Source organism: Pan paniscus, chromosome 16 (genome assembly GCF_029289425.2).
Source record: "Pan paniscus chromosome 16, NHGRI_mPanPan1-v2.0_pri, whole genome shotgun sequence".
In the NCBI taxonomy this organism is placed as follows: domain Eukaryota; kingdom Metazoa; phylum Chordata; class Mammalia; order Primates; family Hominidae; genus Pan; species Pan paniscus.
Genome location: NC_073265.2, coordinates 54,248,598 through 54,276,411, shown reverse-complemented (window position 1 = coordinate 54,276,411; position 27,814 = coordinate 54,248,598). Strand labels below are relative to the sequence as shown.

Sequence of the window (27,814 nt, the reverse complement as noted above, 5' to 3'; positions counted from 1 at the left end):
GGAGCCTTCGATTCAAGAAGGTAACTGCAGGCAAGTAACTAAGGCTCAGTTTCCCCAGGTGCAAAATGTGGGTAATTGACTTGCCTAATACATAGGATCGCTGAGAAGGCCCAACGGCTAGGATCACAAGCCTTGGAATTACAAGAGTCCCACCTCTGCTCTGTCATTTACTAGCTGTGTGGACCTTATACACTGGTAAGTCCTTAATTTCACGGAGCTTCAGTTTCTCTTCAGTAACATATTTGTAATAGTATCTACCTCCTAAGGGTGATCTGATGATTAACCAGAATAATGAATATAAAATGCTTAGCAAAAACGTGGCACGTAGTGAAGTACTCAGCAAATATTGGTTATAATGGTTGAGGAAATGACATGCACTACATACATGAGGTTTCATTGTCTGAAAACATGTACGATTTGTTACCAAAAGACTTATCCTGGGCCGGCGCAGTGGCTCACGCCTGTAACCCCAGCACTTGGGGAGGCCAAGGCAGGAGGATTGCTTGAGACCTGGGCAACATAGTGAGATACTCCCTCTACAAAAAATCAGCCGAGCATGGTGATGTGTGCCTGTACCCCAGCTACTCCGGAGGCTGAGGTGGGAGGAATCCCTTGAGCCCAGGAGCAGTGAGGTTGCAGTAAGCAGAGATCGCGCCACAGCACTCCAGCCTGCGCGACAGAGCAAGACCCTTTCTGAAATAAATAAATAAATAAATTGATTTTAAAAAGAAAAGAAAGACTTATTCTGGAGGATTGGCTACATAGTGCAAATAAACAGAACAAAAATCTAGGGCCGCTGTAGCGGGCAAATTCGTTTACCAACTCCAACCAGACCCCGCCTCCAAGCAGGCAAGCCCCGCCCTCCCCAGGCTGCACCCTTGTCCCCGCCCCGATGCGCCTGCGCAGGGCGGGCCGCCGGCGGCCGAGGCGATGAGGGTGTTGGTGCGGCGCTGTTGGGGTCCTCCTCTGGCTCATGGCGCCAGGCGTGGGAGGCCGAGTCCCCAGTGGCGAGCACTGGCCCGACTCGGCTGGGAGGACTGCCGGGACTCCAGAGTCCGCGAGAAGCCTCCCTGGCGGGTGCTCTTCTTCGGCACGGACCAGTTCGCCCGCGAGGCGCTGCGGGCGCTGCACGCCGCCAGGTACCCGGGCCAGGGATCCGGGGACCCGGCCGCTGAAGGCCTCCAGGCCGCGCCCGGGCGGCCGGCCCCGAGGGTTTTGGACTTCTGGTTGCGGAAAGCATGGGCGGCAGAGCGGTGTGGGCCCAGATCTCGGCGTCTTCTGGCTCCCAGAAGGTGCGCCATTCCCGCCGGTCAGCCTTTGGGCGCCTAGTACCTGCGGTCTGCGCCCCTCACTCCCCGCCGCCTCTGTGGGTTCTTCAGGCGCCCCGCGACCCACGCTGTGCCGAGCTGGGGCTGGGCGCTCTGCCTGCATCCCCCGGGCCAGTCCCACGGCCTCCCTGCCCGTTTTGAGTGTGGGGAATCCGTGGCTCAGAGAGGTTATGCGATTGCCCAAGGTCATCAGCCGAGGTGGTTCGGACTAAAACCAGGTCCCACTTCAAAGTTCCCTGCTTTGCAGTTCCTCCTGCCCCCCATCCTTCGGCACACCCGTGTCTCGCTCTTTTGCTCCCCCTGTGCTCCTTGTATACAAGACATAGTCCAAAAACGACCTGTTTTCAAAAGAATAAATTTATAAATCAGAACTGTTAGGTATACATTTAGTATTCATAATATTTAACAAGTTTTGTTTACTGGGAAAGAAAATTATTTGAAATCCAACCAGTCCTGAGAGTCCATGGTATGTGGTGGCAATACCGTATATACTTCTCTGCCTCTTTTTCCCAATTAATGTTTTTTATTTCCCCATTCTGTTTTTTTCTGACGCAGTCCTCCTTCCACTTTTTTTGGTCATCTCCATCTCCTTTTCCCTACAAATACTTCACAGCAGCCCCTCATGTATTGAATCCTTCGTCAATCCCCTGTGTGGTTTTCCTTCCTCCACACACCCCTCTGTGCACACACCCGGAAGGAAACCCCATGTTCCCTTTGCACACCCTCCATGGGCTGCTGTTGTCACATGCGTCTCTCACTGCATTTATACGTTTATACCAACACTTTTTTTGTTTGTTTCTGAGGCGAGGTCTCGCGCTGTCCCCCAGGCTGGAGTGCAGTGGCCGGCTCATAGCTCACTGCAGCCTCGACCTCAAAGATCAAGCAATCATCCCATCTCAGCTTCCAGAGTAGCTAGGACTACGGGCGTGCACCACCACGCCTGATTTTTAAATTTTTTGTAGAGGCGGGTTTTCACCATGTTGCCCAGGCTTATCTCAAACTCCTGGGATCAAGTGATCCTCTCACCTTGGCCTCCCAAAGTGCTGAGATTACAGGCCTGAGCCATCATTCCTGGCCTATCCTGATACTTCTGATGATGCTTCACTTGGCAGTCCATTACTCCTGTGCTTTCTTTATAGTGCCCCAGGACATACTCCTCATAACTCCTCAACGTGTACATACAATACCTGTTTAATAAATGTACCCCCCTGGGTACTAGAATGCTATGCAGCAGGTAGAAAGGATGAGGTAGTGCTACATGTACTGCCATGGAATGATACCCATGTTATGTATTTTTGTTTGTTTTTTAAAAAGTAGTGTTTGAATGGCATCATGGTTATGGTAAAAAAGTTCCATGGATTCAAAGGATATACAGTGAAAAGTTACTTCCTTCCACCTCTGTTTAGCAGTTCCCAGTTCCTTTATCCAGAGACAGCCACTGTTTTCAGTTCCTTCTAGAAATGTTCAGTAAATATACAAATATACGTATATTTAACCCATTTTTCAAAAAGACACATAATAGCATATATAGCATTGTTAAAAGGAAAAAAATGCAAAGCAGTATGTAATATCCCAGTTGTGTAAAGTATCCATACTGTATATGTTTCTGTATGCACAGGAAATCCCTAGAATGATACTGTTCAAACAGTAGCCACTAGCCACGTGTCACTCTTTACATTTTAAATAATTAAAATTAAATAAAAAATGAAAACTGAGGCTGGGCACGGTGTTCACGCCTGTAATCCCAGCACTTTGGGAGGTGGAGGCGGACGGATCACTTGAGGTCAGGAGTTGGAGACCAGCCTGGCCAACATGGGGAAACCCTGCCTCCACTAAAAAACACAAAAATTAGCTGGGTGTGGTGGTGCACGCCTGTAATCCCAGCTATTCGGGAGACTGAGGCAGGATAATCGCTTGAACCTAGGGGGCAGAGGTTGCAGTGAGCTGAGATCGCTCCACTGCACTCCAGCCTGGGTGACAGAGTGAGACTCCAGCTCAAAAAGAAAAAGAAAAAGAAAAAATGAAAACTCAGTCTCTCACACTAGTTTTAATCATTTAGCCCTAAATGCTTCATGAGTTTAATCATAAACATACTTAGCGATATGTGAAGTAGTTTTAGCTTTGAGTCATTGCCTTAACACTGTCACATTTTTCTTCCAATCTAATTTAGGGAAAACAAAGAAGAAGAGTTAATCGACAAACTGGAGGTGGTCACAATGCCTTCCCCATCACCAAAAGGACTGCCAGTGAAGCAATATGCTGTGCAGTCTCAGCTTCCCGTATATGAGTGGCCAGACGTGGGATCTGGAGAATATGATGTTGGAGTAGTGGCTTCGTTTGGCCGACTTTTGAATGAGTCTCTTATTCTTAAATTTCCCTAGTAAGTTTTATTTGTACGGAAATACAGTATAGAAACCTTGGTCTTTATAAATGGACCTTGTATATAAAATGTGATAATTTGAACTCTATGCTTTCTGTAATATTTTCTTTTTTTATTTTTACCATTTTATTTTTCTGTACATGTTTGCTTAAAGTCAATGAATTTCTCTGCCAGGTTCAGGTAACTGAAGGGCCTTTAGAAGTAGTTTATATTGTTTAAACCCAAGGAATGTTGCAAACACAGTCTGGAACACAATAGGAAATAACATCTTTCTAAAGACAGGCTTATAAATTTGAATCCAGTAACTTAAGATGTTCCCTTTCTCTGGTAACAGAGTTGATTCATACCAGGCTGCTAGGCCTCCAGTCACAGGTATAGACAAGAAAAGGGGGTATAGACCACCAAAAGCAAGACCAACCAATCCACTCTGTGTTATGGTACACTTTTCACAATTCAAATCACCTGTATTCGAAGGAAAATTTACAAAACTTTTGTAAGCTGTGTTTGTTGTAAGAAAAGGGATCACTGCCATTGGTAAGCCAGCAGCTGTAAGAGCCTGTGTCATGTTCAAGACGCATTGAAAAAGACCATTTGCTATGAGGCCACAGAGAGCATTAAATCCAACATATGCTGATCCCTCTTCAGGTAGATTCCTTTCTGCTTGTGGAAGCTGGTTAATTTTTCTGGTTATGATATCAAAGATTGTTAAGTTTTCCTTGATAGTATTAGATTTATGATTTTCCATCTTGAGCCTTATGCTCTTCTCCCAGCAGCTGGTTGGTGCCTCCCCAGGTCGTCTTCAGCCATGCCCGGGCTCACTGAAGCCTTTGCTCAACTCGCCCGGGCACAGCCATATTTGGCTGACACATGACTCGGCCTGATATTTTCTTTTCAAGTACTAAAGAACATTTTATTTGTGGCATGAGTTGTCAAAATGTATTTAACTCCTTATCACCCTCTATAGGCTTTCATCCACCTTCATTTAAATTCCATATATATGCTGACAACGCCCAAATTGGTCCCTCTAGCTCAGCTCTGTCCCCAAACTCTAGTCCCCTAATACCTACTGCCTCCACAGCTCTTCCTGGATGTCTGATAGCCACTTTACATTCAAGATACCCAAAGCATCTCCTAAAATCTTTATCTCAATAAATGGCTACTCCATCCTTCTAGCTGCTTGCACCAAAATCCTGGAGTCATGCTTGATTTCTTACATCCCATATCCAATCCATCAGTAAATCCTATTGGCTCTGCCTTCAAAATCTGTGTAGAATCTGTCTGTATCTCATCACTTCCGCTGCTGCCACTCTCGCCTACATTACTACAGAAGCCTCCTAACTGGTCCCTACTTCTGTCCTTGGCCCTCTCAGTCTTTTACCAATCCAGCAGCCAAAATGTATTTATTTATTTATTTATTTATTTCTATTTTATTGTTTAATTTAGAGACAGAGTCTTGCTGTCACCCAGGCTGGAGTACAGTGTTGCTATCATAACTCACTGCAGCCCCAGACTCAAGGGATCTTCCTGCCTCAGCCTTCTGAGTAGCTGAGACTATAGGAATGTGCCAACACACCCAGCTAACTCTTTTTTTTTTTTTTTTTTTAGAGACAGGGATCTCGCTATGTGGCCCAACCTGGTCCCAAACTCCTGGCTGCATGTGATCTTCCTGCCTTGGCCTCCCAAAGTTTTGGGATTACAGGCATGAGCCACTGTACCCTGCCTCAAAGTGATCCTTTTAAAACAAGTCAGATCATGTCACTCTGCTCAAAATCCTCTGGTAATTTTCTGTCTTACTCAATAAAAGTTAGGCCAGGCCTAACTGGCCTCCCAGCTGTGCCTTGAATTTGCCGAGCATTTACCTTCTTCAAGATCTTTGTACTTAATGTTCCCTCTGCCTGGAATGCTTTTCTCCCATATATATGCGTAGTTATTTCCTTCTTCATGTTCTTGTTCAAGTGTTTTCTTGTTGGTAAAGCTTTCTCTGATCACTACTAAAATTGTAATATGTCCCCCTCATAGTCCTCTCTGCTTTATTTTCTCCATAGCCCTCAGCATCATCTGGCAAACCTTGTACATATTTTGTTTCTTCTTGCTTATCTCCCACTTTTTGTACATAAACTCTCTGAGGGCAGGATTTTTTTTTTTCTGTCTGGTTCACTGCTGCTTGTATGCCTAACACTTAGAACAGTGTCTGCACATGGAGTGCGCTCAGTGAATGTTTGTTGGATTGGGCTGAGGATCTCCTGAGCTTGGGAGGTTGAGGCTGCAGTGAGCCATCCAGCCTGGGCAACAGAGCGAGACCCTGTCTCAAAAAAAAATTAAAAAAAAAAAGAAAAAGCTTATTTTAGGCAGTCTGTATGTAAACCAAGTGAAGTGAGGATAGTTATGTGACTAAACTATAAAATTAGAATTGTTCATGAGATGCATAATAGGGTTTGAGTGGTTCTCTTATAGTCATAAATGCATTTTAAAATTTTATTTAAAAACTCCCAGACATCATGGGCTGTTGTAGATTTTGCGACGGAGTTTCGCTCTTGTTGCCCAGGCTGGAGTGCAATGGCGTGATCTCGGCTCACTGCACCTCTGCCTCCCAGGTTCAAGCGATTCTCCTGTCTCAGCCTTCCCAGTAGCTGGGATTACAGGCATGCGCCACCACACCTGGCTAATTTTGTCTTTTTAGTAGAGATGGGGTTTCTCCATGTTGGTCCGGCTGGTCTCAAACTCCCGATCTCAGGTGATCCGCCCGCCTCGGCCTCCCAAAGTGCTGGGATTACAGGCGTGAGCCACCACACCCAGACAGAACATCTTTAGAACAGCAAATAGTTGTCCTAGCTCTGTTTTTAATTAAATGTCATTGGTTTCTTATGGTAAGAGAGTGAATTTACATGTAACTTTTTTCCTTTCAGGTGATACGAGACTTAGATTTAACTGTCAGTTTTTCCAAATTTCTGGGAAAGTTTCCTAATGAAAAGTAGCATAATAGCTTAGGTAGTGGTAACGAGGTGGTAAAGCCCACTGACATACTAATTTCTACATTTTCTAACTCAGTGGCATATTGAATGTTCATCCCAGTTGCCTCCCGAGATGGCGTGGCCCAGCCCCTGTAATCCATACAGTGCTTCATGGAGACACAGTTACTGGAGTAACAATTATGCAAATTAGACCTAAAAGGTAGCACATATTTTCCTTTCTTGAGATTTTTGTGATTTTTAAATGTTGATGTCAGCCTGTTTGGGGGGCAGTGGATGAATGGGTGGTGCTCACTAATTTCTGTGACTCCGGAGTGCTTCTTTTGCTTTTATATCCTTTCTGTTTTCTCCTGGTTTCTAACATAAACCATATGTCTTTTGGTATTTATGCAGGGTCTCTTTAAAGTCCATATGTGAATTTTAATTTGTTAATTGAAATAGGTTATATTATTAGTACTCGGATTTCTATAAAATACATTGTATAAATGAGAGATGGATTTTTGTATGTTAATTGTTTTGAATCTTGGTTTTGCTGGCCTTGGTTTCTAAACTATGGCCAAAAAATTTTTGGAACCTGAAATAAGAATATATTGTATATCAATATGCAATATAATTGTCCTAAAACATTCATTTTTTCCTGTCATACCTATAGTTTAGAACAATTTAGAAACAATTTAGAACAATTTTTTAGAAACAATTATTTAGAATTACTTGAGGAGTTTATTCAGTCTCTGCCTGTTACCACCTAATTTCCCCTTAGAAAAGAATAATTCACAAGTTCACAAGAACGACGTGGTATCTGGGATTTGCTTTAACTTACTTCAGAAAACAAGAGAGGGAGTAGATGAGACAAGAGTGGCAAAACTTTGGTAGTTCTAAAATCTGAGCCAGGCATGGTGGCTCACGCCTGTAATCCTAAACTTTGGGAGGCCGAGGTGGGAGGATCACTTGAGTCTGGGAGTTCAAGACCAGCCTGGGCAACATATAAAAAATAAAAAAATTAGCCAGGTGTGGTGATACACACCTGTAGTCCCAGCTACTCAGGAGGCTGAGGTGAGAGGATCTCTTCAGCCTAGGAGGTTGAGGCTGCAGTGAGGCAAGATCGCACCACTGCATTCCAGCCTGGGCGACGGAGCAAGAACCTGTCTCAAAAAAAAAAAAAAAAAAATCTGAATGATGTGTATATGATGATTCATTAGACTGTTCGCTCCGTTTTTGTGAATGTTTGCAATTTTTCACAATAAACATTTTACTAAAGCTCCTAGGTTAGAAATAGAATTAACAAAAACAAAAAGCAAAAAAAAATTAAATAAAGCATATTTCTCGTGAAAACCTATGACCAGTGTTTACAGAGCTTGATGTAAAATGTCAGACTTGTGGGAATGCAAATATACTTGCATTTACTTTTTTTTTTTTTCTTGAGACGGGGTCTCACTCTATCACCGCGGCTGGAATGTAGTGGGGTGATCTCAGCTCACTGCAACCTCCGCTTCCCAGGTTCAAGCGATTCTCCTGCTGCAGCCTCCCGAATAGCTAGGACTACAGGCACACGCTACCATGCCCGGCTAATTTTTTGTATTTTTAGTAGAGATAGGGTTTCACCATGTTGGCCAGGATCTCTTGACCTCGTGATCCACCCACCTTGGCCTCCCAAAGTGCTGTGATTACAGGCATGAGCCACTACGCCTGGCCCTACTTATAATCACCCATGGTGATAATCTAGGCAAAACTCTTATCCTTTGAGGAAGGGACTATAGAAATAAATAATTATGAACTTCCTAACTGTACTTCCATGGAAAATAAATTCTTTGCCTTATGCTTTTCATATACAAATAGAGATTTTTTCATGCTATTACTAATGATATAATTTTTCTGTAATTGTAATTAAATTCCTGATATGCAACTGTATCGTTTCTCTGCTTTAGGAAAAAATAAATTTAGACTCTAAACACAGGCCATATTTTGTTCTCCCGTCTTTCAAACTGACATATCTTCCTTGCTAATGTCTAACAGCCAAATTAATAGCCAGTGATAAACTATCTTTATTTTTTTTAAGAGATAGGGGCTAGCTGTGTTGCCCAGGCTGGTCTCAAACTCCAGGGATCAAGCAATCCTGCTGCCTCAGCCTCCTGAGCAACTAGGACTATAGGCATGCAGACCACTGTACCCAGCTTGTATCTTTTTGTGTGTAGACAAACATTGATTCAGGAAATAGTAATCATTGTCATTATTTGCTTTTGATTTTTTGCTAGGTTTGATGTAGGCCCAATTCTCAAACAAGAAACTGTTCCTGTGCCACCCAAGAGCACTGCAAAGGAATTGGAAGCAGTGTTGTCAAGACTGGGTGCCAACATGGTATAATTCCCCAATATCCTACTGCTTTTTACTCATTTAGTGGGTTTCCTAAGTGGTTATAAAAAGAAGAACAATTTTGTGACTTCTAATTTTCTTAAAAACAAAAAAGAGTAGTTTCTATCTTTGGCTTCCTAAAAATTAGCCTGGCATTTGTGATCTCATGTAACTCTTTGAGAATTTACAAAGAGTAAGTACTGAATAAAGGCTTTCAAGTGAAACAGGTGATCTTACATGACCTACTACATGCCATAGTGAGGTCTTAGACTATTCTTCTCAATTTCACTCTCCTCACTCTGGTATGTATACCTTGCATCCCTGTCAGAATGAACTAACAGCAATTTTCTAAGCGACTCTTAGCTTTCCTTCCATTTCTTTGCCTGGCTTCTGTCATTTGCGCTAGAATTCTGCTGACCATTCTACCTATATATGATCTTTCTTTTTTCTGTGGCTTTGTATATATAATTCATTGAAACTGCAGGAGTAGAGTCTGGGTAAATGTTTAATGACTAAACTTATGTTTTCCATATGAACGGGTTAATTTTATACAGAGGAATATTTTTTTCCCACCTGTATAGATGGTATTTCTATTCTAGGCACTTACCTCACAAATGATCTTATAATAGTGACTGCCGTTTATTGAACATTGGCTTGTGTTCTACAACTGTTCTAGATACTGTATGGACTTTTTCTTTTTACCCTCTCAACTTTGAGGTAGTTGTTGCTGTTGATTGTTTCACAGATGATGACATTGAAGGCCAGAGACAAGCTAAATAACTTTTCCACAATGAGACAGCTGGTAGGTGGTAGAACTAGGACTTGAACCCAGAGCTGGGTGACTCCATAGTACATTGTCCTGTGAGGTTTCACTGCCTTGGCCCCCATGGGGTGAGAGTGTGTATAGCCAAGCCCGGGCTATCCTGATGCCAAAGCTTCCACAGCATTCTCTAGAAGTGAATCAATGACCTGTACTCTACAGAAAGCAGAATCTCTACTGAGGTTTCCCCAAGTAGACACCTATCCTCACAGCTTAAGCCAATGTACTACCTTACCCTGCCACATAGATCTTTTAAAGTTATAGGTTCAGCCTTGAAGAGCCAATAGTAAAGAATTTTTTTTTAATTTGAAAAAAGAAAAAGAAAAAAAGTTATAGGTTATTTCATGGTGCTGAATTGTAATGTGTTTCTGCTTTTGTTCTTCCCTTCATTTTGAATATATCACACTCTTTTTTTTTTTTTTTTTTTTTTTTGTAGCTCATTTCAGTTTTGAAAAATTTGCCTGAAAGTCTGAGCAATGGAAGGCAGCAGCCAATGGAGGGGGCGACTTACGGTGAGTGAAGGCTGCAGAGACTCTCATCTTTCTAAAGGTTCTGCTTGTCACGATAGCATCTGAACATTCTGACTTCTTAGCTGTACTTTTCCCTTAATTTTGATTGAGTGCCCACTTTTGTGTGCTTTTCCAAAGAATGGTAGAAAGCATTCTTTCTCCCTCTTAGCATATAGCCTCATGAAGGATTGAGCATTTTTTTCCAACTTTTTGATTTTGAAAATATTAAATAGAAAGACTGGTATAATAAACACAAGTTTACCCCACAGTCAACAATTATTAATGTTTGTCCATATTTTCTTTCTCTTTATGTATTTATTACGTGTATTTTAAATTTTGCTTATTCATTTGGAAGTATGAATCATGATCTTTCATCTCTAAGTAGTTTAGTATGCCTTTCCTAAGAAAAATGAACAATTTCCTAATAGCATCCAATGTTCAGTTCATATTTAAGTGTTCCTAATTGTCTAAAAATTTATTTTATAGTTGTTTTATTTTTCAAACTAGGATTTAATTGTAATTAGTTGTTATGTCTCTTTAGTCTCTAAAAAAATTCCTCTTTTTTTCCTCTCTCTATGTCATTGACTTTTTGAAGAGACCAGGCCAGTTATTTGATTTGTTTTCTTCCAGTGTTGTTTAACTTGTTCCCTATCTCTTATATTTCCTATAATTAGTTCTAAAGGTTTGGCTGGATTCAGGCTTAAAGTTTTTGGAAAGAGTGTGTTTCAGTGACATTTGTTTTCTTCTTTTTTGTTTTTTTTTAGTAGAGTTAGGAGTATAAACATTTGTTTCAGTTTGTTTTTAATTTTAGGGATTACTTTTTATTTTTCTTTATGATTAAATGTTATTTTTTGAATATGTAAAACATATAGCTGATTCAAAAGTTAATATACCTAGAGAAGTCTCACTTTTGTCCCCTACAGTCTTAAGGTACCACTTGAGTAAGCCAAGATATCAGACTGTACTAAAGCAAGTGAAGCTAAGTTTGATCACTTGGTTGAGATGGTGACCACCAGATCTTTCCAGTGTTAAGATGTGTTTTCCCTTTTGCAATTAGCAGGTAATCTGTGGGGTAATTAATACTCTGGCACTGTGCAGATATCCTGTTCCCTAACAACCTTTCACATGATGGTTTTAGTACAGATTGATATTCCTTGCCCAAATGAATTATTTCACTATGGATTACAAAATGGCAATTTTCTAATTCCTTTTACATTTAATAGCTGGTATTGTTCTGGAAAGAAGAGTTTTTCCTCATTAATTGGAGATGAATTTTAGTTCATCCTAAAATGGGGACATGGGCTTAATTCTTTCTCTTTAATTAGAATAAGAAGTTGATGCCATTAATTGCCTTCAATTTTGGTGTCAGATGCGTTCTTTTTAGTATCATTTGACACGTAGATTTTCATTGATTGTGTTTTACAGTCATAATTCTTTATATTTGCCCAGTGGGAGCCCCTTAAATTTGGCTCCTACATTCTGTTAACACTCTTCACTTCCCACTAGTTTGGAGTGCTTCCTTGCTTCCACCACAGTATGTCCCAGGCTCGCCTATGTGTCCTCTGGCTCACACTGAAATCAACCAGTGTGATTTCCAGGGAGCTTTTGTTCATTTTAGTGGGGTTGATAATTAGAGATCATCTGGTACAACAATGTATGGCAAGATAAGGTATCAGTGGACGAAACTAGAAGTTATATTTTTAAAAAATATTCAAGCTCATATTGTTTATGATTCAAATTTATCATTAAAGGGTTTTCCTTATATTTTCTCACACTATCTTTTATTAAATATTAACCTATTTATTTGCTATTCATAACATCATTTCAGCATTACAATACCAATATTACTACTAAGAGTAAAAATACTAAGTAAGATTTAAGATTTCTTTACAGTTTTCCTTTTTGATCCTTAGAATATATCCTAAGGATATACAGTCAGATTACTGCCTTCAAAACTTCCTGGTAATGATTATTTTTTCCATGTGGTTTTGTTACCTAGTTTCATACATAGTTAAGTTTCAGTTGTTTTTTTTATTTTAGGGATTGCTTTATTTTCTTTTATGATTAAATTTTATTTTTTGAATGCATAAAATACTTACATGGTTCAAAAGTTAAAACAGCTTAAAAAGGTACACTCATAGAAGTCCTACTTCCATCTCTATCTTATTTAACCCGTATTCCTCCCTCTATAGGTAACATTTTTATTAGTTTCTGATTTAGTCTTCCAGTGTTTCCTTTTGCCAAAATAAGCAAACACCTACATAGTGTTATTTTTTATTTTTCCTTCACAAAAGGTGGCATAAAATACATATTTTTCTATGCCTTTGTTTTTTCACTTAATAGTGTATCTTGGAGACTACTTCCTATTAGTAAGAAGAGATTTTCCTCCTTCTTTCTTTTTTTTTTTAAGATAGGGTCTCTGTTACCCAGGCTGAAGTGCAATAGTGTGATCATGGCTTACTGCAGTCTCAACCTCCCAGGCTCAAGCAGTCCTCCCACCTCAGCCTCCCAAGTAGCTGGGACTACAGGTACATTCCACCATGCCTGGCTAATTTTTTAATTTGTTGTAGAGACAAGTTCTAACTATGTTGCTCAGGTTGGTCTTGAACTCCTAGACTCAAGCCGTCCTCCTGCCTTGGCCTCCCAAAGGCATGCCTGGCCTTCTTTTTGTTTTTTATGGTGGCATAGTTCTCAGCTATGTGAATATATCATAATTAACCCAACAGATGTCTTATTGATGGGCATTTGGGTTGTTTCCAATCTTTTGCTATTTCAAATAATAGTAAGATTAGGAAGATAACAGGCACATGGTTATTCAGAATAGTATAGTAAAACTACTTGGAGTAGTTTTAATGTACCTTATTCCTGTCAGTAATGTTGAAGATCTTTTCATATATTTAAGAACTATTTGCATTTCTTTTTTCTGGGTGGTAGTATATCTTTTGCCCATGTTCCTATCAACATTTTGGTCTTTTTCTTCTCAGTTTTTTGAGTACTTATATTTCATAATAGAGAAATTAGTCCTCTCTGACATAACTTGCAAATTCAGTATGTCATTTGTCTTTTGATTTAACTTATGGGATTTCTTTTTGTCTTTTTTTTTTTTTTAATTTATTTTGCCTAGGCATGGTAGCTCATGCATCTAATCCTAGCACTTTGGGAGGATGAGGCGGGTGGATCACTTAAGGTTAGGAGTTCGAGACCAGCCTGGCAAACATGGCAAAACCCTGTCTCTACTAAAAATACAAAAAATTAGCCAGGCATGGTAGTGCACGCTTGTAGTCCCAGCTACTCGGGAGGCTGAGGCACAAGAATCTCTTGAGCCTGGGAGGTGGAGGTTGCAGTGAGCTGAGATCACGCCACTGCACTCCAGCCTGGGTGACAGAGCAAGACCCTATCTCAAAAGAAAAAAAAAAGTTTGAATAGTCTCATTTCATAGTTAGAAGGGTATTTTCTACTCCCAGGATGTAAAGAAGTTCACCCACGTTTTATTTTAGTATTTATATGATTATTTATTTATTTTTTTACTTGATATATGGAAAATTTTGAACATATAGAAAAGTTGAGAGGTTAGAATGAATTCTCTGGTATCTCTTATTCAGTATCAATAGCCGTCAATTCATGGACACTGACCCTGATGTTCATTTTTGCTCTTGGTTTTATCTTGTAGCCCCTAAGATTTCTGCTGGTACCAGTTGTATAAAATGGGAGGAACAAACTTCAGAACAAATATTCAGACTTTACCGTGCCATTGGAAATATAGTAAGTTGGGAAGTCAGGTTGCAGTTCTACCTAGTTGGTTTTCTATGTGTGTAATTTGCTTTCTAAATATTTTTATTTAGGAATAATCCCAAATAAAAACATCCCAAATAAAAGGTTGATCTTAGGAACAAAACCTAGAAAACCTGAAATTTATTCTTAAAAATTCTTTAAGCTGTTTAAAGTGTTTATAGAGACCTTAGAATTCACAAAGCACTTTTAAATATATGTATATTGCAGTTTCACATAACCAAGTTTTACTATCCTACTTCATAGGTGAGGGGAAAGAAATGAGATGACTAACAGGAATGTCCAGTCACTAAATAATGAACTTAAATCTTCTCACTCCTAATCCTGTGCTTTTTCCAGTATGTCTTTCTGCCTTTAGCCAATTTTTTACAATCAAATTGTTAAATCATTGATTTCTACATATGGTACACCAAGTGTAGTAATATAACAGTTTGTTAAAATGTCTGAGTTAAATTCTCAGTTCATTGATAAATTTGTGGGGTTTTTTCCTTTCATTTCAATAGCTACTTGTGTTATTTGAACACTGAGCTTACCGTGTGTGTGTTTGTGTGTGTGTGTTGTTTTATTTTTTGAGACGGGGTCTAGCTCTGTCACCCAGGCCTGGAGTACAGTGGAGAAACCTTGGCTCACTGCAACCTCTGCCTCCCAGGCTCAAGTGAGCCTCCTGTGACAGCCCCTGAGTAGCTGCAACCACAGGCACACACCACCACACCTGGCTAATTTTTGTATTTTTTTGTAGAGACGAGGTTTTGCCATGTTGCCCAGGCTGGTCTTGAACTGCTGAGCTCAAGTGATCCGCTCTTCTCAGCCTCCCAAAGTTCTGGGATTACAGGCATGAGCCACTGTGCCTGGCCAAGTGTGTGATTTTTAATGGACCATCTCTGTTATTAATGTTGGGTAAAATGGGGAACCACCATTGGATATCTATAGCATGCTAAATTCTTCAGTAAGGAGGATCACAGACTCATGTTATAGTTATTATCATCCCACTTTAAAGTTGAAGAAATTGAGGCTTAAAGTAGATAATGAATTGTTATTAAGTGTTACTCGATGTCGTGTTGCTAGTTAATGAAAGTCAGAGTCAGGTTTTGAACGAGATCTATCTTACTTCAAATCCTATTATTTTCCTGCAGCCACAGAATGGCATCAGGAAACAAGGACCATAGGGCCAGACAGTGCTGGGTTCCATCTTGACTCTGCTACTTCCTAACTTCGTAGACTCAGGAAAGTTATTTAACCTCCGAGCTTTAGTTTGTTCATTGGAATATCAGGGCTGGTATAATGTATTTACAGCATCTTGTACAGTATCTGGCACAGAATAGGTACTCATTACATGATAGCTGCTATTATTCATTCATTCATTAAACAAAATATTTATTGAAGGCCTATTATGTGTCAAGCAGTGTACTAGGTACTATAGATACCGGTGTTGTGGGAGGACAGACAACAAGTAAGCAAAAAAAAAAAAAAAAAAAAAAAAATCAGGCCAGGCATGGTGGCTCACGCCTGTAATCCCAGCACTTTGGGAGGCTGAGGCAGATGCATCACCTGAGGTCAGGAGTTTGAGACCAGCCTGGCCAACATGGTGAAACCCTGTCTCTACTAAAAACACACAAAAAAATTAGCTGGGCGTCGTGGCATGCGCCCGTAATCCCAGCTACTAGAAAGGCTGAGGCAAGAAAATTGCTTGAACCTAGGAGACAGAGGTTGCAGTGAGCCAAGATCACACCACTGCACTCCAGCCTGGGCGACAGAGCAAGACTCTGTCTCAAAAGAAAAAAAAAAAAAAAAAAGACCAGGCACGGTGGCTCATGCCTGTTATCTCAGCACTTTGGGAGGCCAAGGCGGGCGGATCACCTGAGATCAGGAGTTCGAGACCAGCCTGACCAACATGGAGAAACCCCATCTCTACTAAAAATACAAAAAAATTAGCCAGACCTAGTGGCACATGCCTGTAATCCCAGCTACTTGGGAGGCTGAGGCAGGAGAATTGCTTGAACCCAGGAGGTGGAGGTTATGGTGAGCCGAGATTGCACATTGCACACCAGCCTGGGCAACAAGAGCGAAACTCCATCTCAAAAAAAAAAAAAAAAAAAAAAAAATCAAATAGTGTGATAAATTCCTTGATGAAAATAAAAATAGGATCATGTGATAGAATAACTGGAGGTTATTTTAGATTGGTGATGGGGAAAGCCTCTTTCTGACACTTAAGCTGAAATCTGAAAGACAATAAGGAGCCAGCCATGCCTAGAACAGAGAAGAGCATTCCAGGCAGAGGAACAGCTAGTACAAAACCCAAGGTGGGCTAACCCAAAGAATCACAAGAAAAGGAAACTCCAGACTGATATCCCTGAATATAGATGCACAAGTCCTCCACAGAGTTAGCAAACTGAATCCAGCAACATATAAAAAAGGATTATACATGATGACTAAGTGGGATTGTTTTTTGGGTTTTGTTTTTTGTTTTTTGTTTTTTTTTGAGATGGTGTCTCGCCCTGTCGCCTAGGCTGGAGCGCAACTGTGCAGTTTCAGCTCACTGCAACCTCCGCCTTCCGGGCTCTAGCAATTCTACCTCAGCCTCCTGAGTAGCTGGGATTACAGGCATGCAGCACCATGCTCAGCTCATTTTTTTGTATTTTTAGTAGAGATGGGGTTTCACCATGTTGGCCACGCAGTTCTCAAACTCCTGAACTTGAGTGATCCGCCCACCTCAGCCTCCCAACATGCTGGCATTACAGGTGTGAGCCATCACACCGTGCCCCAAGTGGGATTTATCCCAGGAATGCAAGGTTGGTTCAACATATGAAAATCAGTCAATGTAACATATCATATTAGTAGAATAAAGGACAAAAGCTACATCACTGTCTCAATGATGCAGAAAAAGCATTTGACAAAATCCAACACATGTAAAAAAACCTCAATAAACTAGAAATAGAAGAGCATTTCCTCAACTTGATAAATGACATCTATGAAGACCCTGTAACTAACATCATACTTAATGAAAGAAGCCAAGCGCAGTGGTGGACACTTGTAGTCCCAGGTATTTTGGAGGCTGAGCGGGAGGATTGCTTGAGGCCAGGAGTTCGAGACCAGCCTGGACAATATAGCCAGACTTTGTCTCTTAAAAAAAAAAAAGAAGAAGAAGAAGAAAGAAAGAAAATAAAAGAAAGACAAAGCCTTTCCCTTAAGATCACAAAGAAGATAAAGATGTCTGCGCTCTCAAAGTTAAATGTCTTCTATTCAACTTTGTTCCGTTGGGGCAGTTAGACAAGAAAAAAGAAACAAAAGGCAACCAAACAAAAGGTTGGAAAGGAAGAAGTAAAGCTGTCTCTATTTGCGGATGATATGATCTTGCATATAGAAAATCATGAAGAAGTTCCAAAAAAAACTATTAGAGCTAATAAACAGTAAAGAAGACCCAAGTAAATGGAAAGACCCCAGTATTCATTGATTGGATAAACTTAGTATTGTTAAGATGTCTCTACTCCCCAAGTTGATGTACAGATTCAACACAATTCCTAAAAAAAAATCCCAATTGGCTTCTTTGTACAAATTGACAAGCTGCTCCTAAAATGTATACAGAATTGCAAGGGGCCCAGAATAGCCGAAACTAACAAAATTGGAAGACTCATAGTTTTCAGTTTCAAAACTTGCTGTAAAACTACAGTTAACCAAGATAGTGTGGTACTGGCTATAGCTCATTAGAATCGAATTAAGGGTCTAGAAATAAGCCAGGCATGATGGCTTATGCCTGTATTCCCAGCACTTTGGGAGGCTGAGGCAGGTGGATCACTTGAGGTCAGGAGTTTGAGACCAGCCTGGCCAACATGGTGAAACCTCATCTCTACTAAAAATATTTACAAAAATTAGCCAGATATGGTGGTGCACGCTTGTAGTCCCAGCTACTCAGGAGGCTAAGGCACGAGAATCGCTTGAACCTGGGAGGTGGAGGTTGCAGTGACCTGAGATCACACCACTGCACTCCAGCCTGGGTGACAGAGTGAGACTCTGTCTCAAATTATTTTAAAAGTCTAGAAATAAACCCATACATTTATGGTCAATTGATTTTTTTTTCTAAAGGTAGTTCCCAAAAGATAGTTCTTTTTATTATTATTATTATTATTATTATACTTTAAGTTCTAGGGTACATGTGCACAACGTGCAGGTTTGTTACATATGTATACATGTGCCATGTTGGTGTGCTGTACCCATTAACTCATCATTTACATGAGGTATATCTCCTAATGCTATCCCTCTCCCCTCCCACCCACCTTTTTTTTTTTTTTTTTTTGACAAGAGTGCCAAGACAATCCAATGGAGAAAGAATAGTATTCTCAATAAATGGAGCTGGGATAACTGGATGTCCACAATCAAAAGAATGAATTTGGACCCTATGTCACATCATATGTAAAAGTTAAAGAAGCTAAATGAGTAGCTAAAACTAGAAAACTCTTAGAAGAAAATATAGGTGTAAATATTCATGACATTGAATTAGGCAGTGGTTTCTTAGATATGATGCCATGAAGCATAAGCAATCAGACTAAAAATAGAGAAATTGGACTTCATCAAAATTAAAAATAGTTGTGCTTCAAAGGACACTATCAACAAAGTAAAAAAGACAGGTAGGCCAGGCATGGTGGCTCATGCCTATAATCCCAGCACTTTGGGAGGCTGAGACAGGAGGACTGCTTGAACCCAAGAATTTGAGACCAGTCTGGGCAATGTAGTGAGTCCCCATCATTACAAAAAGTAAAAAATTAGCTGGGCATCATGGTGCACACCTGTGGTCCTAGCTACTTGGGAGGCTGGAATGGGAGGATGCACTTGAGCCAGGGAGGTCGAGGCTGCAGTGAGCTGTGATTGCACTACAGTGTTTCATCCTGGGTGACAAAGTGAGACCCTGTCTCAAAAAAAAAAAAGACAACTTACAGAATGGGAGGGAATATTTGCAAATCATATAACTGATAAGGGCCTAATATCCAGAGTAAAGAATTCTTAACAATGACTCAGCAGTAAAACGACAAATAACCCAATTAAAAATGGCCAAAAATTCTGAGTAAACATTTCTTTTTTGTTTGTTTTTGAGATGGAGTCTTGCTGTTGTTGCCCAGGCTGGAGTGCAATGGTGCGACCTTGGCTCATTGCAACCTCTGCCTCCTGGATTCAAGCGATTCTCCTGCCTCAGCCTCCCTAGTAGCTGGGATTATAGGCAAGCGCCACCACGCCCGGCTAATTTTTGTACTTTTAGTAGAGACGGGGTTTCACCATGTTGACCTGGCTGGTCTCGAACTCCTATCCTCAGGTGATCCACCTGCCTCAGCCTCCCTAAGTGCTGGGATTACAGGCATGAGCCACTGCCCTGGCCCTGAGTAGACATTTGTTTCAAGCAGATACATAATATGAATGGCCAGTAAGCACATAAAAGATCAGCAACTTCATCTGTCTTTAGGGATATGCAAATCAGAACCACAATGAGATACCACTTCACACCCATTAGGATGGCTATAATTCAAAAAACAGACAAAAACTAGTGTTGGCAAGGATGTGGAGAAATTTGGAAACTTCATACATTCATGGTACCATGTTTACCTCTTAAAAATGGTGCAACCTGTGTGGAAAACAGTTTGGCCGTTCCTCAAAAAGTGAAACACAGAAGTATCTTATGACCCAGCATTTCCTTTCCTAGGTTTATACTCAAGAGAATTGGAAACATTGTGCTCACACAAAAATGTGTACCCGAATCTTCATAGCAGCATTATTCAGAATAGCCAAAAAGTGAAAACAACCCAAATATCCAACTGATGGATGCGTTAAAAAAATGTGGTATATAGCCATACGGTGGAATATTATTAATACTCAGCCATAACCATAATCACATGCTTATGACATGGATGAACCTGAAAAATATGCTAAGTGAAAAAACCCTGTCACAACAGACTACATATGTTATTACTCCATTTATATGAAATGTCCAAAATAGGCAAATCCATAGGCTGGAGGAGAGAGGATAATGGGAATTTTCTGATAATGGATGTGCGTTTTTTCTGGGAGAGAGAGGTAATGAAAATGTTCTAAAAATTAGGCAAGAAAAAAACGAGTGACATTGGTTGAATGACCCTGAGTCTGCTAAAAACCACTGATTTGGAAGCTTCAAAAGGGTGAATTTTCTGGTATGTGAATTACATCTCAATAAAGCTGTCAAAAAACAAAACAAAACAAAAAAACAACTCAAGATGGAAAAGAGTTGGACATGTTTGAGGGACAGAAATGAGGCTGGTGTGGCTGGAGCATAGCTGGCAAGATGGAGAGTAGCTAAGGTGAGGGGAGAAGCAAGATTGAGTAGGATTGACATCAGAGGGCCACGGCAGGGGAGTAATGGGATTAGGTATGTACATTCTTAAAAGGTTGCCCTGGCTGCTGCTAGAGAGTGGAGTGGAGGTCAGTTAGGGAATTGGTTGGGTGTGGTGGCTCACACCTGTAATACCAGCACTTTGGGAGGCCAAGAAGAGCGACTCGCTTGAGCCCTGGAGTTCCAGACCAGTCTGGGCAACATGGTGAAACCCTGTCTCTACAAAATATACAAAAATTAGCTAGGTATTGTGGGATGCACCTGTAGTCCCAGCTACTCGGGAGGCTGAGGTAGGAGGATCACTTGACCCTGGGAGGTTGAGGCTGCAGTGAGCTGTGATTCCACCACTGCACTCCAGCCTGGATGACAGAGCAAGATCCTGTCTTTTAAAAAAAAAATTAAAAAAATAAAAAGAAGCTGCTGCAACTGTAGCCAGATGACAGATGATGGCAGTTTGGAACAATGATAATGGTGGATAAAAAGAAGTGGACATCCAGACTATGCTTGGAGATAGATAGAGTCAGCGGAATTTGCTGATGGAATCTGGGAAATTAGGGAAAGATAAATTAGGATCATTCATAGATTTTTGGCTTGAGAAACTGGGTGAATAGTGGAACCATTTAATTGAGATGAGGATGTCTGGGGAGGAACATTTGGGAAGAGAAATCAATAGTTTTGGCCATGTTAAGTTTGACATATATTAAGTTAGAAGACATTCATATGGAGATATCAAGTAGACAACTTCCTGAGATGCAATTTAGGCCAGTAGCTTGAAATCTCTTGGCACCTATAACTTACTACATGATGATTCTTACCCTCTGCAGTTTTATCTTCCCTGTACATGGAGAAAAGCTTTGTGCTATGAAAGACTGAGCCAGAAGGTGGGGTTTGGTTCCTAGGGTTGCCCTTTACTAACGAGAGGAAGGCCCTTGTCTTTGAGCTTCTGCTTTTTTTACCTCTAAAGTGGGATTAATGACCATGTACACAACTGTCAAGATCAAAGGAAATGAACTAGGTGAATGTAAATTCATGCAAACAGACTATTTTGGCAGTAATGATGGCAGACACCAAAATGATTATATTCTTACCATCCTTTTCCTTTCTACAATGCTCTGATGATAAGGTGAGCTTTACCTCCTCAAGAACAAGACTATATTCTGAGTATGTACCTAGCATGTTTATTACTCTCAGTAAATAGAAATCTTTTTTAGTCAGTAAGCATGTTTCAAAAATATTTTGAGTTATTTAAAAGAAAAAAATTGCACATATGAAAGTCGTTTCAGAACTTTTATTGAAGCAGGCGAAAGAAAAGTGAGCTAGCAAGTTATAGAAGAGGCTATGACATAGATACGGTTATGAACTTGTTCTTCAAATTCATTTACTTATTTGATTTAATGTTCAAATTATTACAACAACCTAACTCTTCTGAAAGTTAAATACCCTCTTTAAGGGGTGTCATAAAAAGAGCACTGCACTGAGAATCAGAAAACAGAAGATAAGATAAGATGGATTATCTAGTAAATAGTATTGGGATAACTGGCCAACCATTGGTGGGGGAAGCCCTCAAATCCTATCTTTTAAAATCATAGTAACTGCTATATTATAACAATGCATATGTAGTTAACAATACTGTATGGTATACTTACAATTTGTTAATCGAGTACATTTTTCTTATGTGTTTTTTACCATAATAAGAAAATCAAAATATAGATGGATCAAGAATTTAAATATAAAAAGTAAAATCACAAGGACTAGAAAAAAGCACAACTGAATAATTTGACAATATTTAATAATCTTAAAGTGTGGGGTAGCCCTTTTTAAGTATGATATGAACCACCAAAGTCATGAGAGAAAAGACTTAGAAATATAATTATGAAAATAAAAAACTTATGCATGGAAAAAATGGCTGTCCCCAAGATTAAAAGTCAACAAACTGAGGAAAATATTCACAACACATGTAAGAGTTAAAAGGTTAATTTCCTAAATATAGAAAATATTTTTGCAAATTAATGAGATAACCATCCCAGTTTTAAAAAATATAACCAAAGGGCATAAATAGGCAGGTTACAGATAAATAAATTAAAAGTGCACATAAATATATGGACAGCTTCTCAGCTTCGCTAATAATAAACAGCAAGAGATTATCATATTTTTTTCTCACTTATCCAGGCAGTTTAGCAATAAAATGTTGATGCTGTTTAACCCACGCATTCCACTTTAAAAACAAAAAACCCCAAAACTATTATCCAGAAATGTGTAAGTCCTCAAAGATATATCTACAAGGTTATTACCCTAGTTTATAGTGTTATAAATAGCAATAAATTGAAAATAACAAATATATATCATAAAGGTAGTTGCATAAATTACATATTCATAAAATGGGTTACTGTGCAGCAGATAGAGTGAAATTGATAAGTATGTACTGATGAAACATCAATGCTTTATGGTCACATAACAAAAGTCCTTGTAAAACAGTATTGATGCAGGACTTTTTGCTCCTTAACTCAGCTAAAATCTGGGTTCTTGTCTCACAACCAGGAAAAATGAGGCACGTGGACACATTGAAAGGTGAGGAGAGTGGAATTTATTAAAAGAAAGCTCCCAGCAAAAAAAGAGGGGGTCCTGCCAACAGGCTCCCACCTCACAGATTGAATACCAGGCCACCACACAGGAGGTGAAGAGGCCAGGCTCTTCCCCTGCCTAAGGCAGAAATTCCTGGTGGCTCCACCCCCATTCTTCCAGTGCTCATGCGGGGCCCTTAGTCTGAGCCACGCCACCTTGATTTATTTCCTTTACTGTGCATGTGTTAAGGGACAGAATTTTTCACCATGGACATGTTTAGGCAAGCCCACTGTGCATAATGACCTGGGTGGCATTTGGCTGTCTCCTGTCTCTATCACTGTGTTCTAGATTTTTATAATAATATTTGTAGAAAAAAATACAGGGAAATGCACATCAAACTTAACAGTCGTTACCTATAGGGATGGGAATAAATACAGAATATCACTTTCTAAAATTTTTTAACATAATTGATGTAATGCTTGCATTTTTTATAAGGATAATAAATTTTTAATTGGAAATATTAGTATATTAGATATAAACATTGATTTTAAAGTAACATTTAAGATCTTATAAATCGGCCGGGCGCGGTGGCTTACGCCTGTAATCCCAGCACTTTGGGAGGCTAAGGCGGACGGATCATGAGGTCAGGAGATAGAGACCATCTTGGCTAACATGGTGAAACCCCGTCTCTACTTAAAATACGAAATATTAGCCGGGCATGGTTGCAGGCGCCTGTAGTCCCAGCTACTCGGGAGGCTGAGGCAGGAGAATGGCGTGAACCCGGGAGGCGGAGCTTGCCGTGAGCCAAGATCGCGCCACTGCACTCCAGCCTGGTGACACAACGAGACTCCGTCTCAAAAAAAAAAAAAAAAAAAAAAAATCTTATAAATCCTGGAAACACTGATGTAGAGAGTCGTGTTTATGGTCTGTTCCATCAAACTTAGTGACTGAGCTCCCAATTCCTCTAATTGAAAGAAAAGTCCAGATTAACACAAAATAGTAGTTGAAAAGGGTTTGGGAGTTGAGTGTATTCCTTTATCATACCTTCTTTAATTTTACTTGCAGATTCCGTTGCAGACGCTCTGGATGGCGAATACCATTAAACTTCTGGATTTGGTAGAAGTTAACAGTTCAGTCCTTGCTGGTACTAACTTTTGAATAGCTAACATGGAAGATGTTTTCACTGTAGTGTATCTGGAAATACGTCTGTTTTATCATATGTCACAGTTACTAAAAATAAGAACTATTTTAGTTTGTTTCAGTTCAGTAATGATAATACTTTACATTCACTTATTGTCTTATTCTTTTCAACACTCATTCTCATATATTTTCTCATTTAATCATTACAAGAACTGGCCGGGTGCGGGTGGCTCACGCCTGTAATTCCAGCACTTTGGGAGGCCAAGGTGGGTGGATCACCTGAGGTCAGGAGTTCGAGACTAGCCTGACTGACATGGTGAAGCCCCGTCTCTACTAAATACAAAAATTTAGCTGGGCATGGTGGCACATGCCTGTAATCCCAGCTACTTTGGAGGCTGAGGCAGGAGAGTCGCTTGAACCTGGGAGGCAGAGGTTTCAGTGAGCCAAGATTGCGCCGCTGCACTCCAGCCTGGGCAACGAGTGAAACTCCATTTCAAAAAAAAAAAAAAAAAAAACATTACAGGACCCTGGGGAGTAGGCAAAGCAGTGTTCCTATCCCATTTTAAGCTCTGTGATTTCCTGCCTTAAGGTTTTCAGAGAGTGCAGAATGACTCAATTAGTTTCATTCTGGTGAAAATTATAATGAAAATATCTGGGCAACTCAGTGAAAATCTAGGCCAGAGTGTATTCATACTTCATGCCACAAGTCCATTCTGAGGCCCATCAGCATCCTCCCAATATGGTGGACAGAAGGAATGTGAGCCACAGAGGAAGCTGGTTTAATTTAGAGGTAGTTGGAGTTCCCCAGGAACCTAGGAATTAGGATTTGTTTGGGCAGGGATGAAAGGGCCAGCCTAAATCCTAAACATCCTATGTATTTCCCCCTGTTGGCTAGTTATTTCACCAAAGCACTAACACAAAACTTGTAGATTGAGCATTTTAGGTGGTCACTGGGTAAAGGAATTATAGCTTTGTATGTGCATGGGAAGCTTTCCTTTGGGTTTCTGATGTACAGAGAGCACTGTGGTTTCCTTGTAAGTTTTGGTTTACAAAGTCAACATCAGCAAATGTGTTCTCTCCGGTATCAGTACTGCCTCCCAAGATGTTTTTTGATTTTTAAGAAGTACTATGAAGTTGCATAATTGCTTTTCTCTCTTGTATATCTTTTCTTTTTTCCATTCTTCAGATCCAAAATTAACGGGACAGGCTCTTATTCCAGGATCAGTAATATACCACAAACAGTCACAAATACTGTTGGTTTATTGCAAGGTATGTTTTCCACTAGTTTCAAGTTATCATAGTTGTTTTACTGTGTTATAGTCTGTATCATTTATTATTTTTAGTTGGAACTTCACTTAACTGCCTGTCCATAGATTGGGTCAGGAGATCATTTAATTTTCTTAAGAAATAGTGAAGTCTCTAGCATAATTTTTGAAAGTGATGAAGTTTTGCCAAGGCATTATTATTAGTCAATCAAAGAAAGAAGATTCAGTAACTTGAGTGCTTTCTTAAAAGAACACGTGTATTTTCAGTAGCCCAATTTAATTAACAGCTCTTGTGCTTGGTAACATAAAAGATAGTCATATCAAAACATCTGGCTGAACTACTACAGGACACGTATCCTACTTGCTTTTACTGCTTAACAGTAGTAAAGAGGAGATTTCTGAACTATTTAAAATAACTTTGGAATCATTATTGTTTTATAAGATCATGGTGTGTTCTGAGAAGTGTTCTACATTCCTTCCATTTCCTAGGTATTTTGCATCATATGGTGTTCATGTGAGATATTTCATACTTAAGAATAGTGTTTAGCCGGGCAAGGTGGCTCACACATGTAATCCCAGCACTTTGGGAGGCTGAGGTGGGTGGATCACCTGAGGTCGGGAATTCAAGACCAGACTGACCAACATAGAGAAACCCCGTCTTTACTAACAGTACAAAAATTAGTCGAGCGTGGTGGCAGACGCCTGTAATCCCAGCTACTTGGGAGGCTTAGGCAGGAGAATCACTTGAGCCCGGGAAGCGGAGGTTGTGGTGAGCCGAGATCGTGCCATCACACTCCAGCCTGGGCAACAAGAGCGAAACTCCATCTCAAAAAAAAAAAGAAAATGTTTAAAATGTGTGATAGATTGATCTGACCTACAGACTGTGAATACAAAACTCCATCAACCTCTCTTTGTCTCTCGCCAGCTTATTCTGGAACAGTGTTGGATGCATATGTCTTGCTGTCCTTTTCTGGGTCTATATATATGTATTTCCCTTTTTTTTTTTTTTTTTTTTTGAGATGGAGTTGCCCAGGCTGGAGTGTAGTGGTGTGATCTCAGCTCACTGCAACCTCCACCTCCTGGGTTCAAGCGATTCTCCTGCCTCCGCCTTCCAAGTAGCTGGGATTACAGGCACCCGCCACCACGCCTGGCTAATTTTTGTATTTTTGTAGGGACGGGGTTTCGCCATGTTGGTCAGGCTGGTCACGAATTCCTGACCTCAGGTGATCCACCCGCCTCGGCCTCCCAAAGTGCTGGGATTACAGGCGTGAGCCACCACGCCTGGCCTATATGTGTATTTCATGTTACATACCTTTTATTCTGCTCCCTTTGTATTTAAATATTTATACAGATCTATACATTTGTTATCGCTCCTTGGTAATAAGCTTTTAATTTCAGTGGCAAAAACCGCAATGACTTTTGCACCAACCTAATAGAGTCAAGGAATTCTACATGTTACTTAGTATAGTGCTGTTTGCAGCTAGGCATTTAGTAAAGGTTTGTTGGTTTGTTTGTTTCCATGATAAAAATTTTATAAACTAATATTTACCTGGCTTTTTAGTTTTGCCACCCCTGCCTATTCACTATTTGTATTTTGCCCTTTAGGATGGTTGGATTGGTGTTCGATCAGTGATGCTCAAGAAATCACTAACAGCTACTGACTTCTACAATGGATATTTGCACCCCTGGTACCAAAAAAATTCCCAAGCTCAACCAAGCCAATGCAGATTTCAGACTCTCAGACTTCCAACAAAGAAGAAGCAGAAAAAAACTGTTGCTATGCAACAATGCATTGAGTAGTTAGGAAGAAGATGGATAAAAACCTATTACATATTTGTAATTTATTAAAAACCTTATTTACAAGGAATTATCTGGACTTTTTTTTTTTTTTTTTTTTTTTTGAGACAGAGTCTCACTCTGTCACCCAGGCTGGAATCTAGTGGCACTATCTCAGCTCACTGCAACCTCCGCCTCCCAGGTTCAAGCAATTCTCCTGCCTCAGCCTCCTGAGTAGCTGGGATTACAGGCACCTGCCACCACACCCAGCTAATTTTTGTATTTTTAGTAGAGATGGGGTTTCACCATGTTGGTCAGGCTGGTCTCGAACTCCTGACCTTGTGATCTGCCCACCTCAGCCTCCCAAAGTGCTATGATTACAGGCGTGAGCCACCGTGCCTGGCGTGGAATTATCTGGACTTTCAAAGAAGATGGCATTGTTATAAGAAGAGAAGATTATTGTCGAAAAGATGGATTGCCTCACTTTCCACTTTTTATGTAACAGTAGTTAAAAAACAGCTTTTTTTTTACTTGAATTACAAAAAAGTTTAAATAAAACTTGTATTTATGATACGAAA

At 40.2% G+C, this 27,814-nt stretch overlaps 2 protein-coding genes across 3 annotated transcripts; one reads left to right on the top strand and one right to left on the bottom strand.

The window, feature by feature from the left end:
• Positions 1-890: 890 nt before the first annotated feature.
• MTFMT (mitochondrial methionyl-tRNA formyltransferase) lies at positions 891-27,814 on the top strand. Of its 2 annotated transcripts, none has more exons than XM_008953292.5 (9): positions 891-1,292; positions 3,499-3,708; positions 6,757-6,879; positions 8,930-9,032; positions 10,283-10,358; positions 14,026-14,117; positions 24,121-24,199; positions 25,382-25,464; positions 27,066-27,814. In XM_008953292.5, exons 1-9 carry the CDS (start codon positions 931-933, stop codon positions 27,258-27,260), a joined length of 1,323 nt encoding a protein of 440 aa, XP_008951540.2. In that variant the 5' UTR covers positions 891-930; the 3' UTR covers positions 27,261-27,814. The 2 variants fall into 2 exon arrangements, with proteins under 2 accessions (XP_008951540.2, XP_003828006.1); XM_003827958.5 differs by having other exon boundaries at positions 894-1,139.
• LOC100978555 (transmembrane protein 126A-like) lies at positions 3,715-5,305 on the bottom strand. Its single transcript, XM_034938940.3, has one exon. The coding sequence runs from the start codon at positions 4,451-4,453 to the stop codon at positions 3,863-3,865; it is 591 nt and encodes a 196-aa protein (XP_034794831.2). The 5' UTR covers positions 4,454-5,305; the 3' UTR covers positions 3,715-3,862.

Bases quoted from the DNA above. Each gene is read 5' to 3' on its own strand.
- MTFMT (XM_008953292.5), top strand. From the start codon at position 931: ATGAGGGTGTTGGTGCGGCGCTGTTGGGGTCCTCCTCTGGCTCATGGC. The intron at 6,880-8,929 runs GTAGCACATATT...ATTTTTTGCTAG, and splicing joins ATGCAAATTAGACCTAAAAG to GTTTGATGTAGGCCCAATTC. The intron at 9,033-10,282 runs GTATAATTCCCC...TTTTTTTTGTAG, and splicing joins CAAGACTGGGTGCCAACATG to CTCATTTCAGTTTTGAAAAA.
- LOC100978555 (XM_034938940.3), bottom strand. From the start codon at position 4,453: ATGGAAAATCATAAATCTAATACTATCAAGGAAAACTTAACAATCTTT.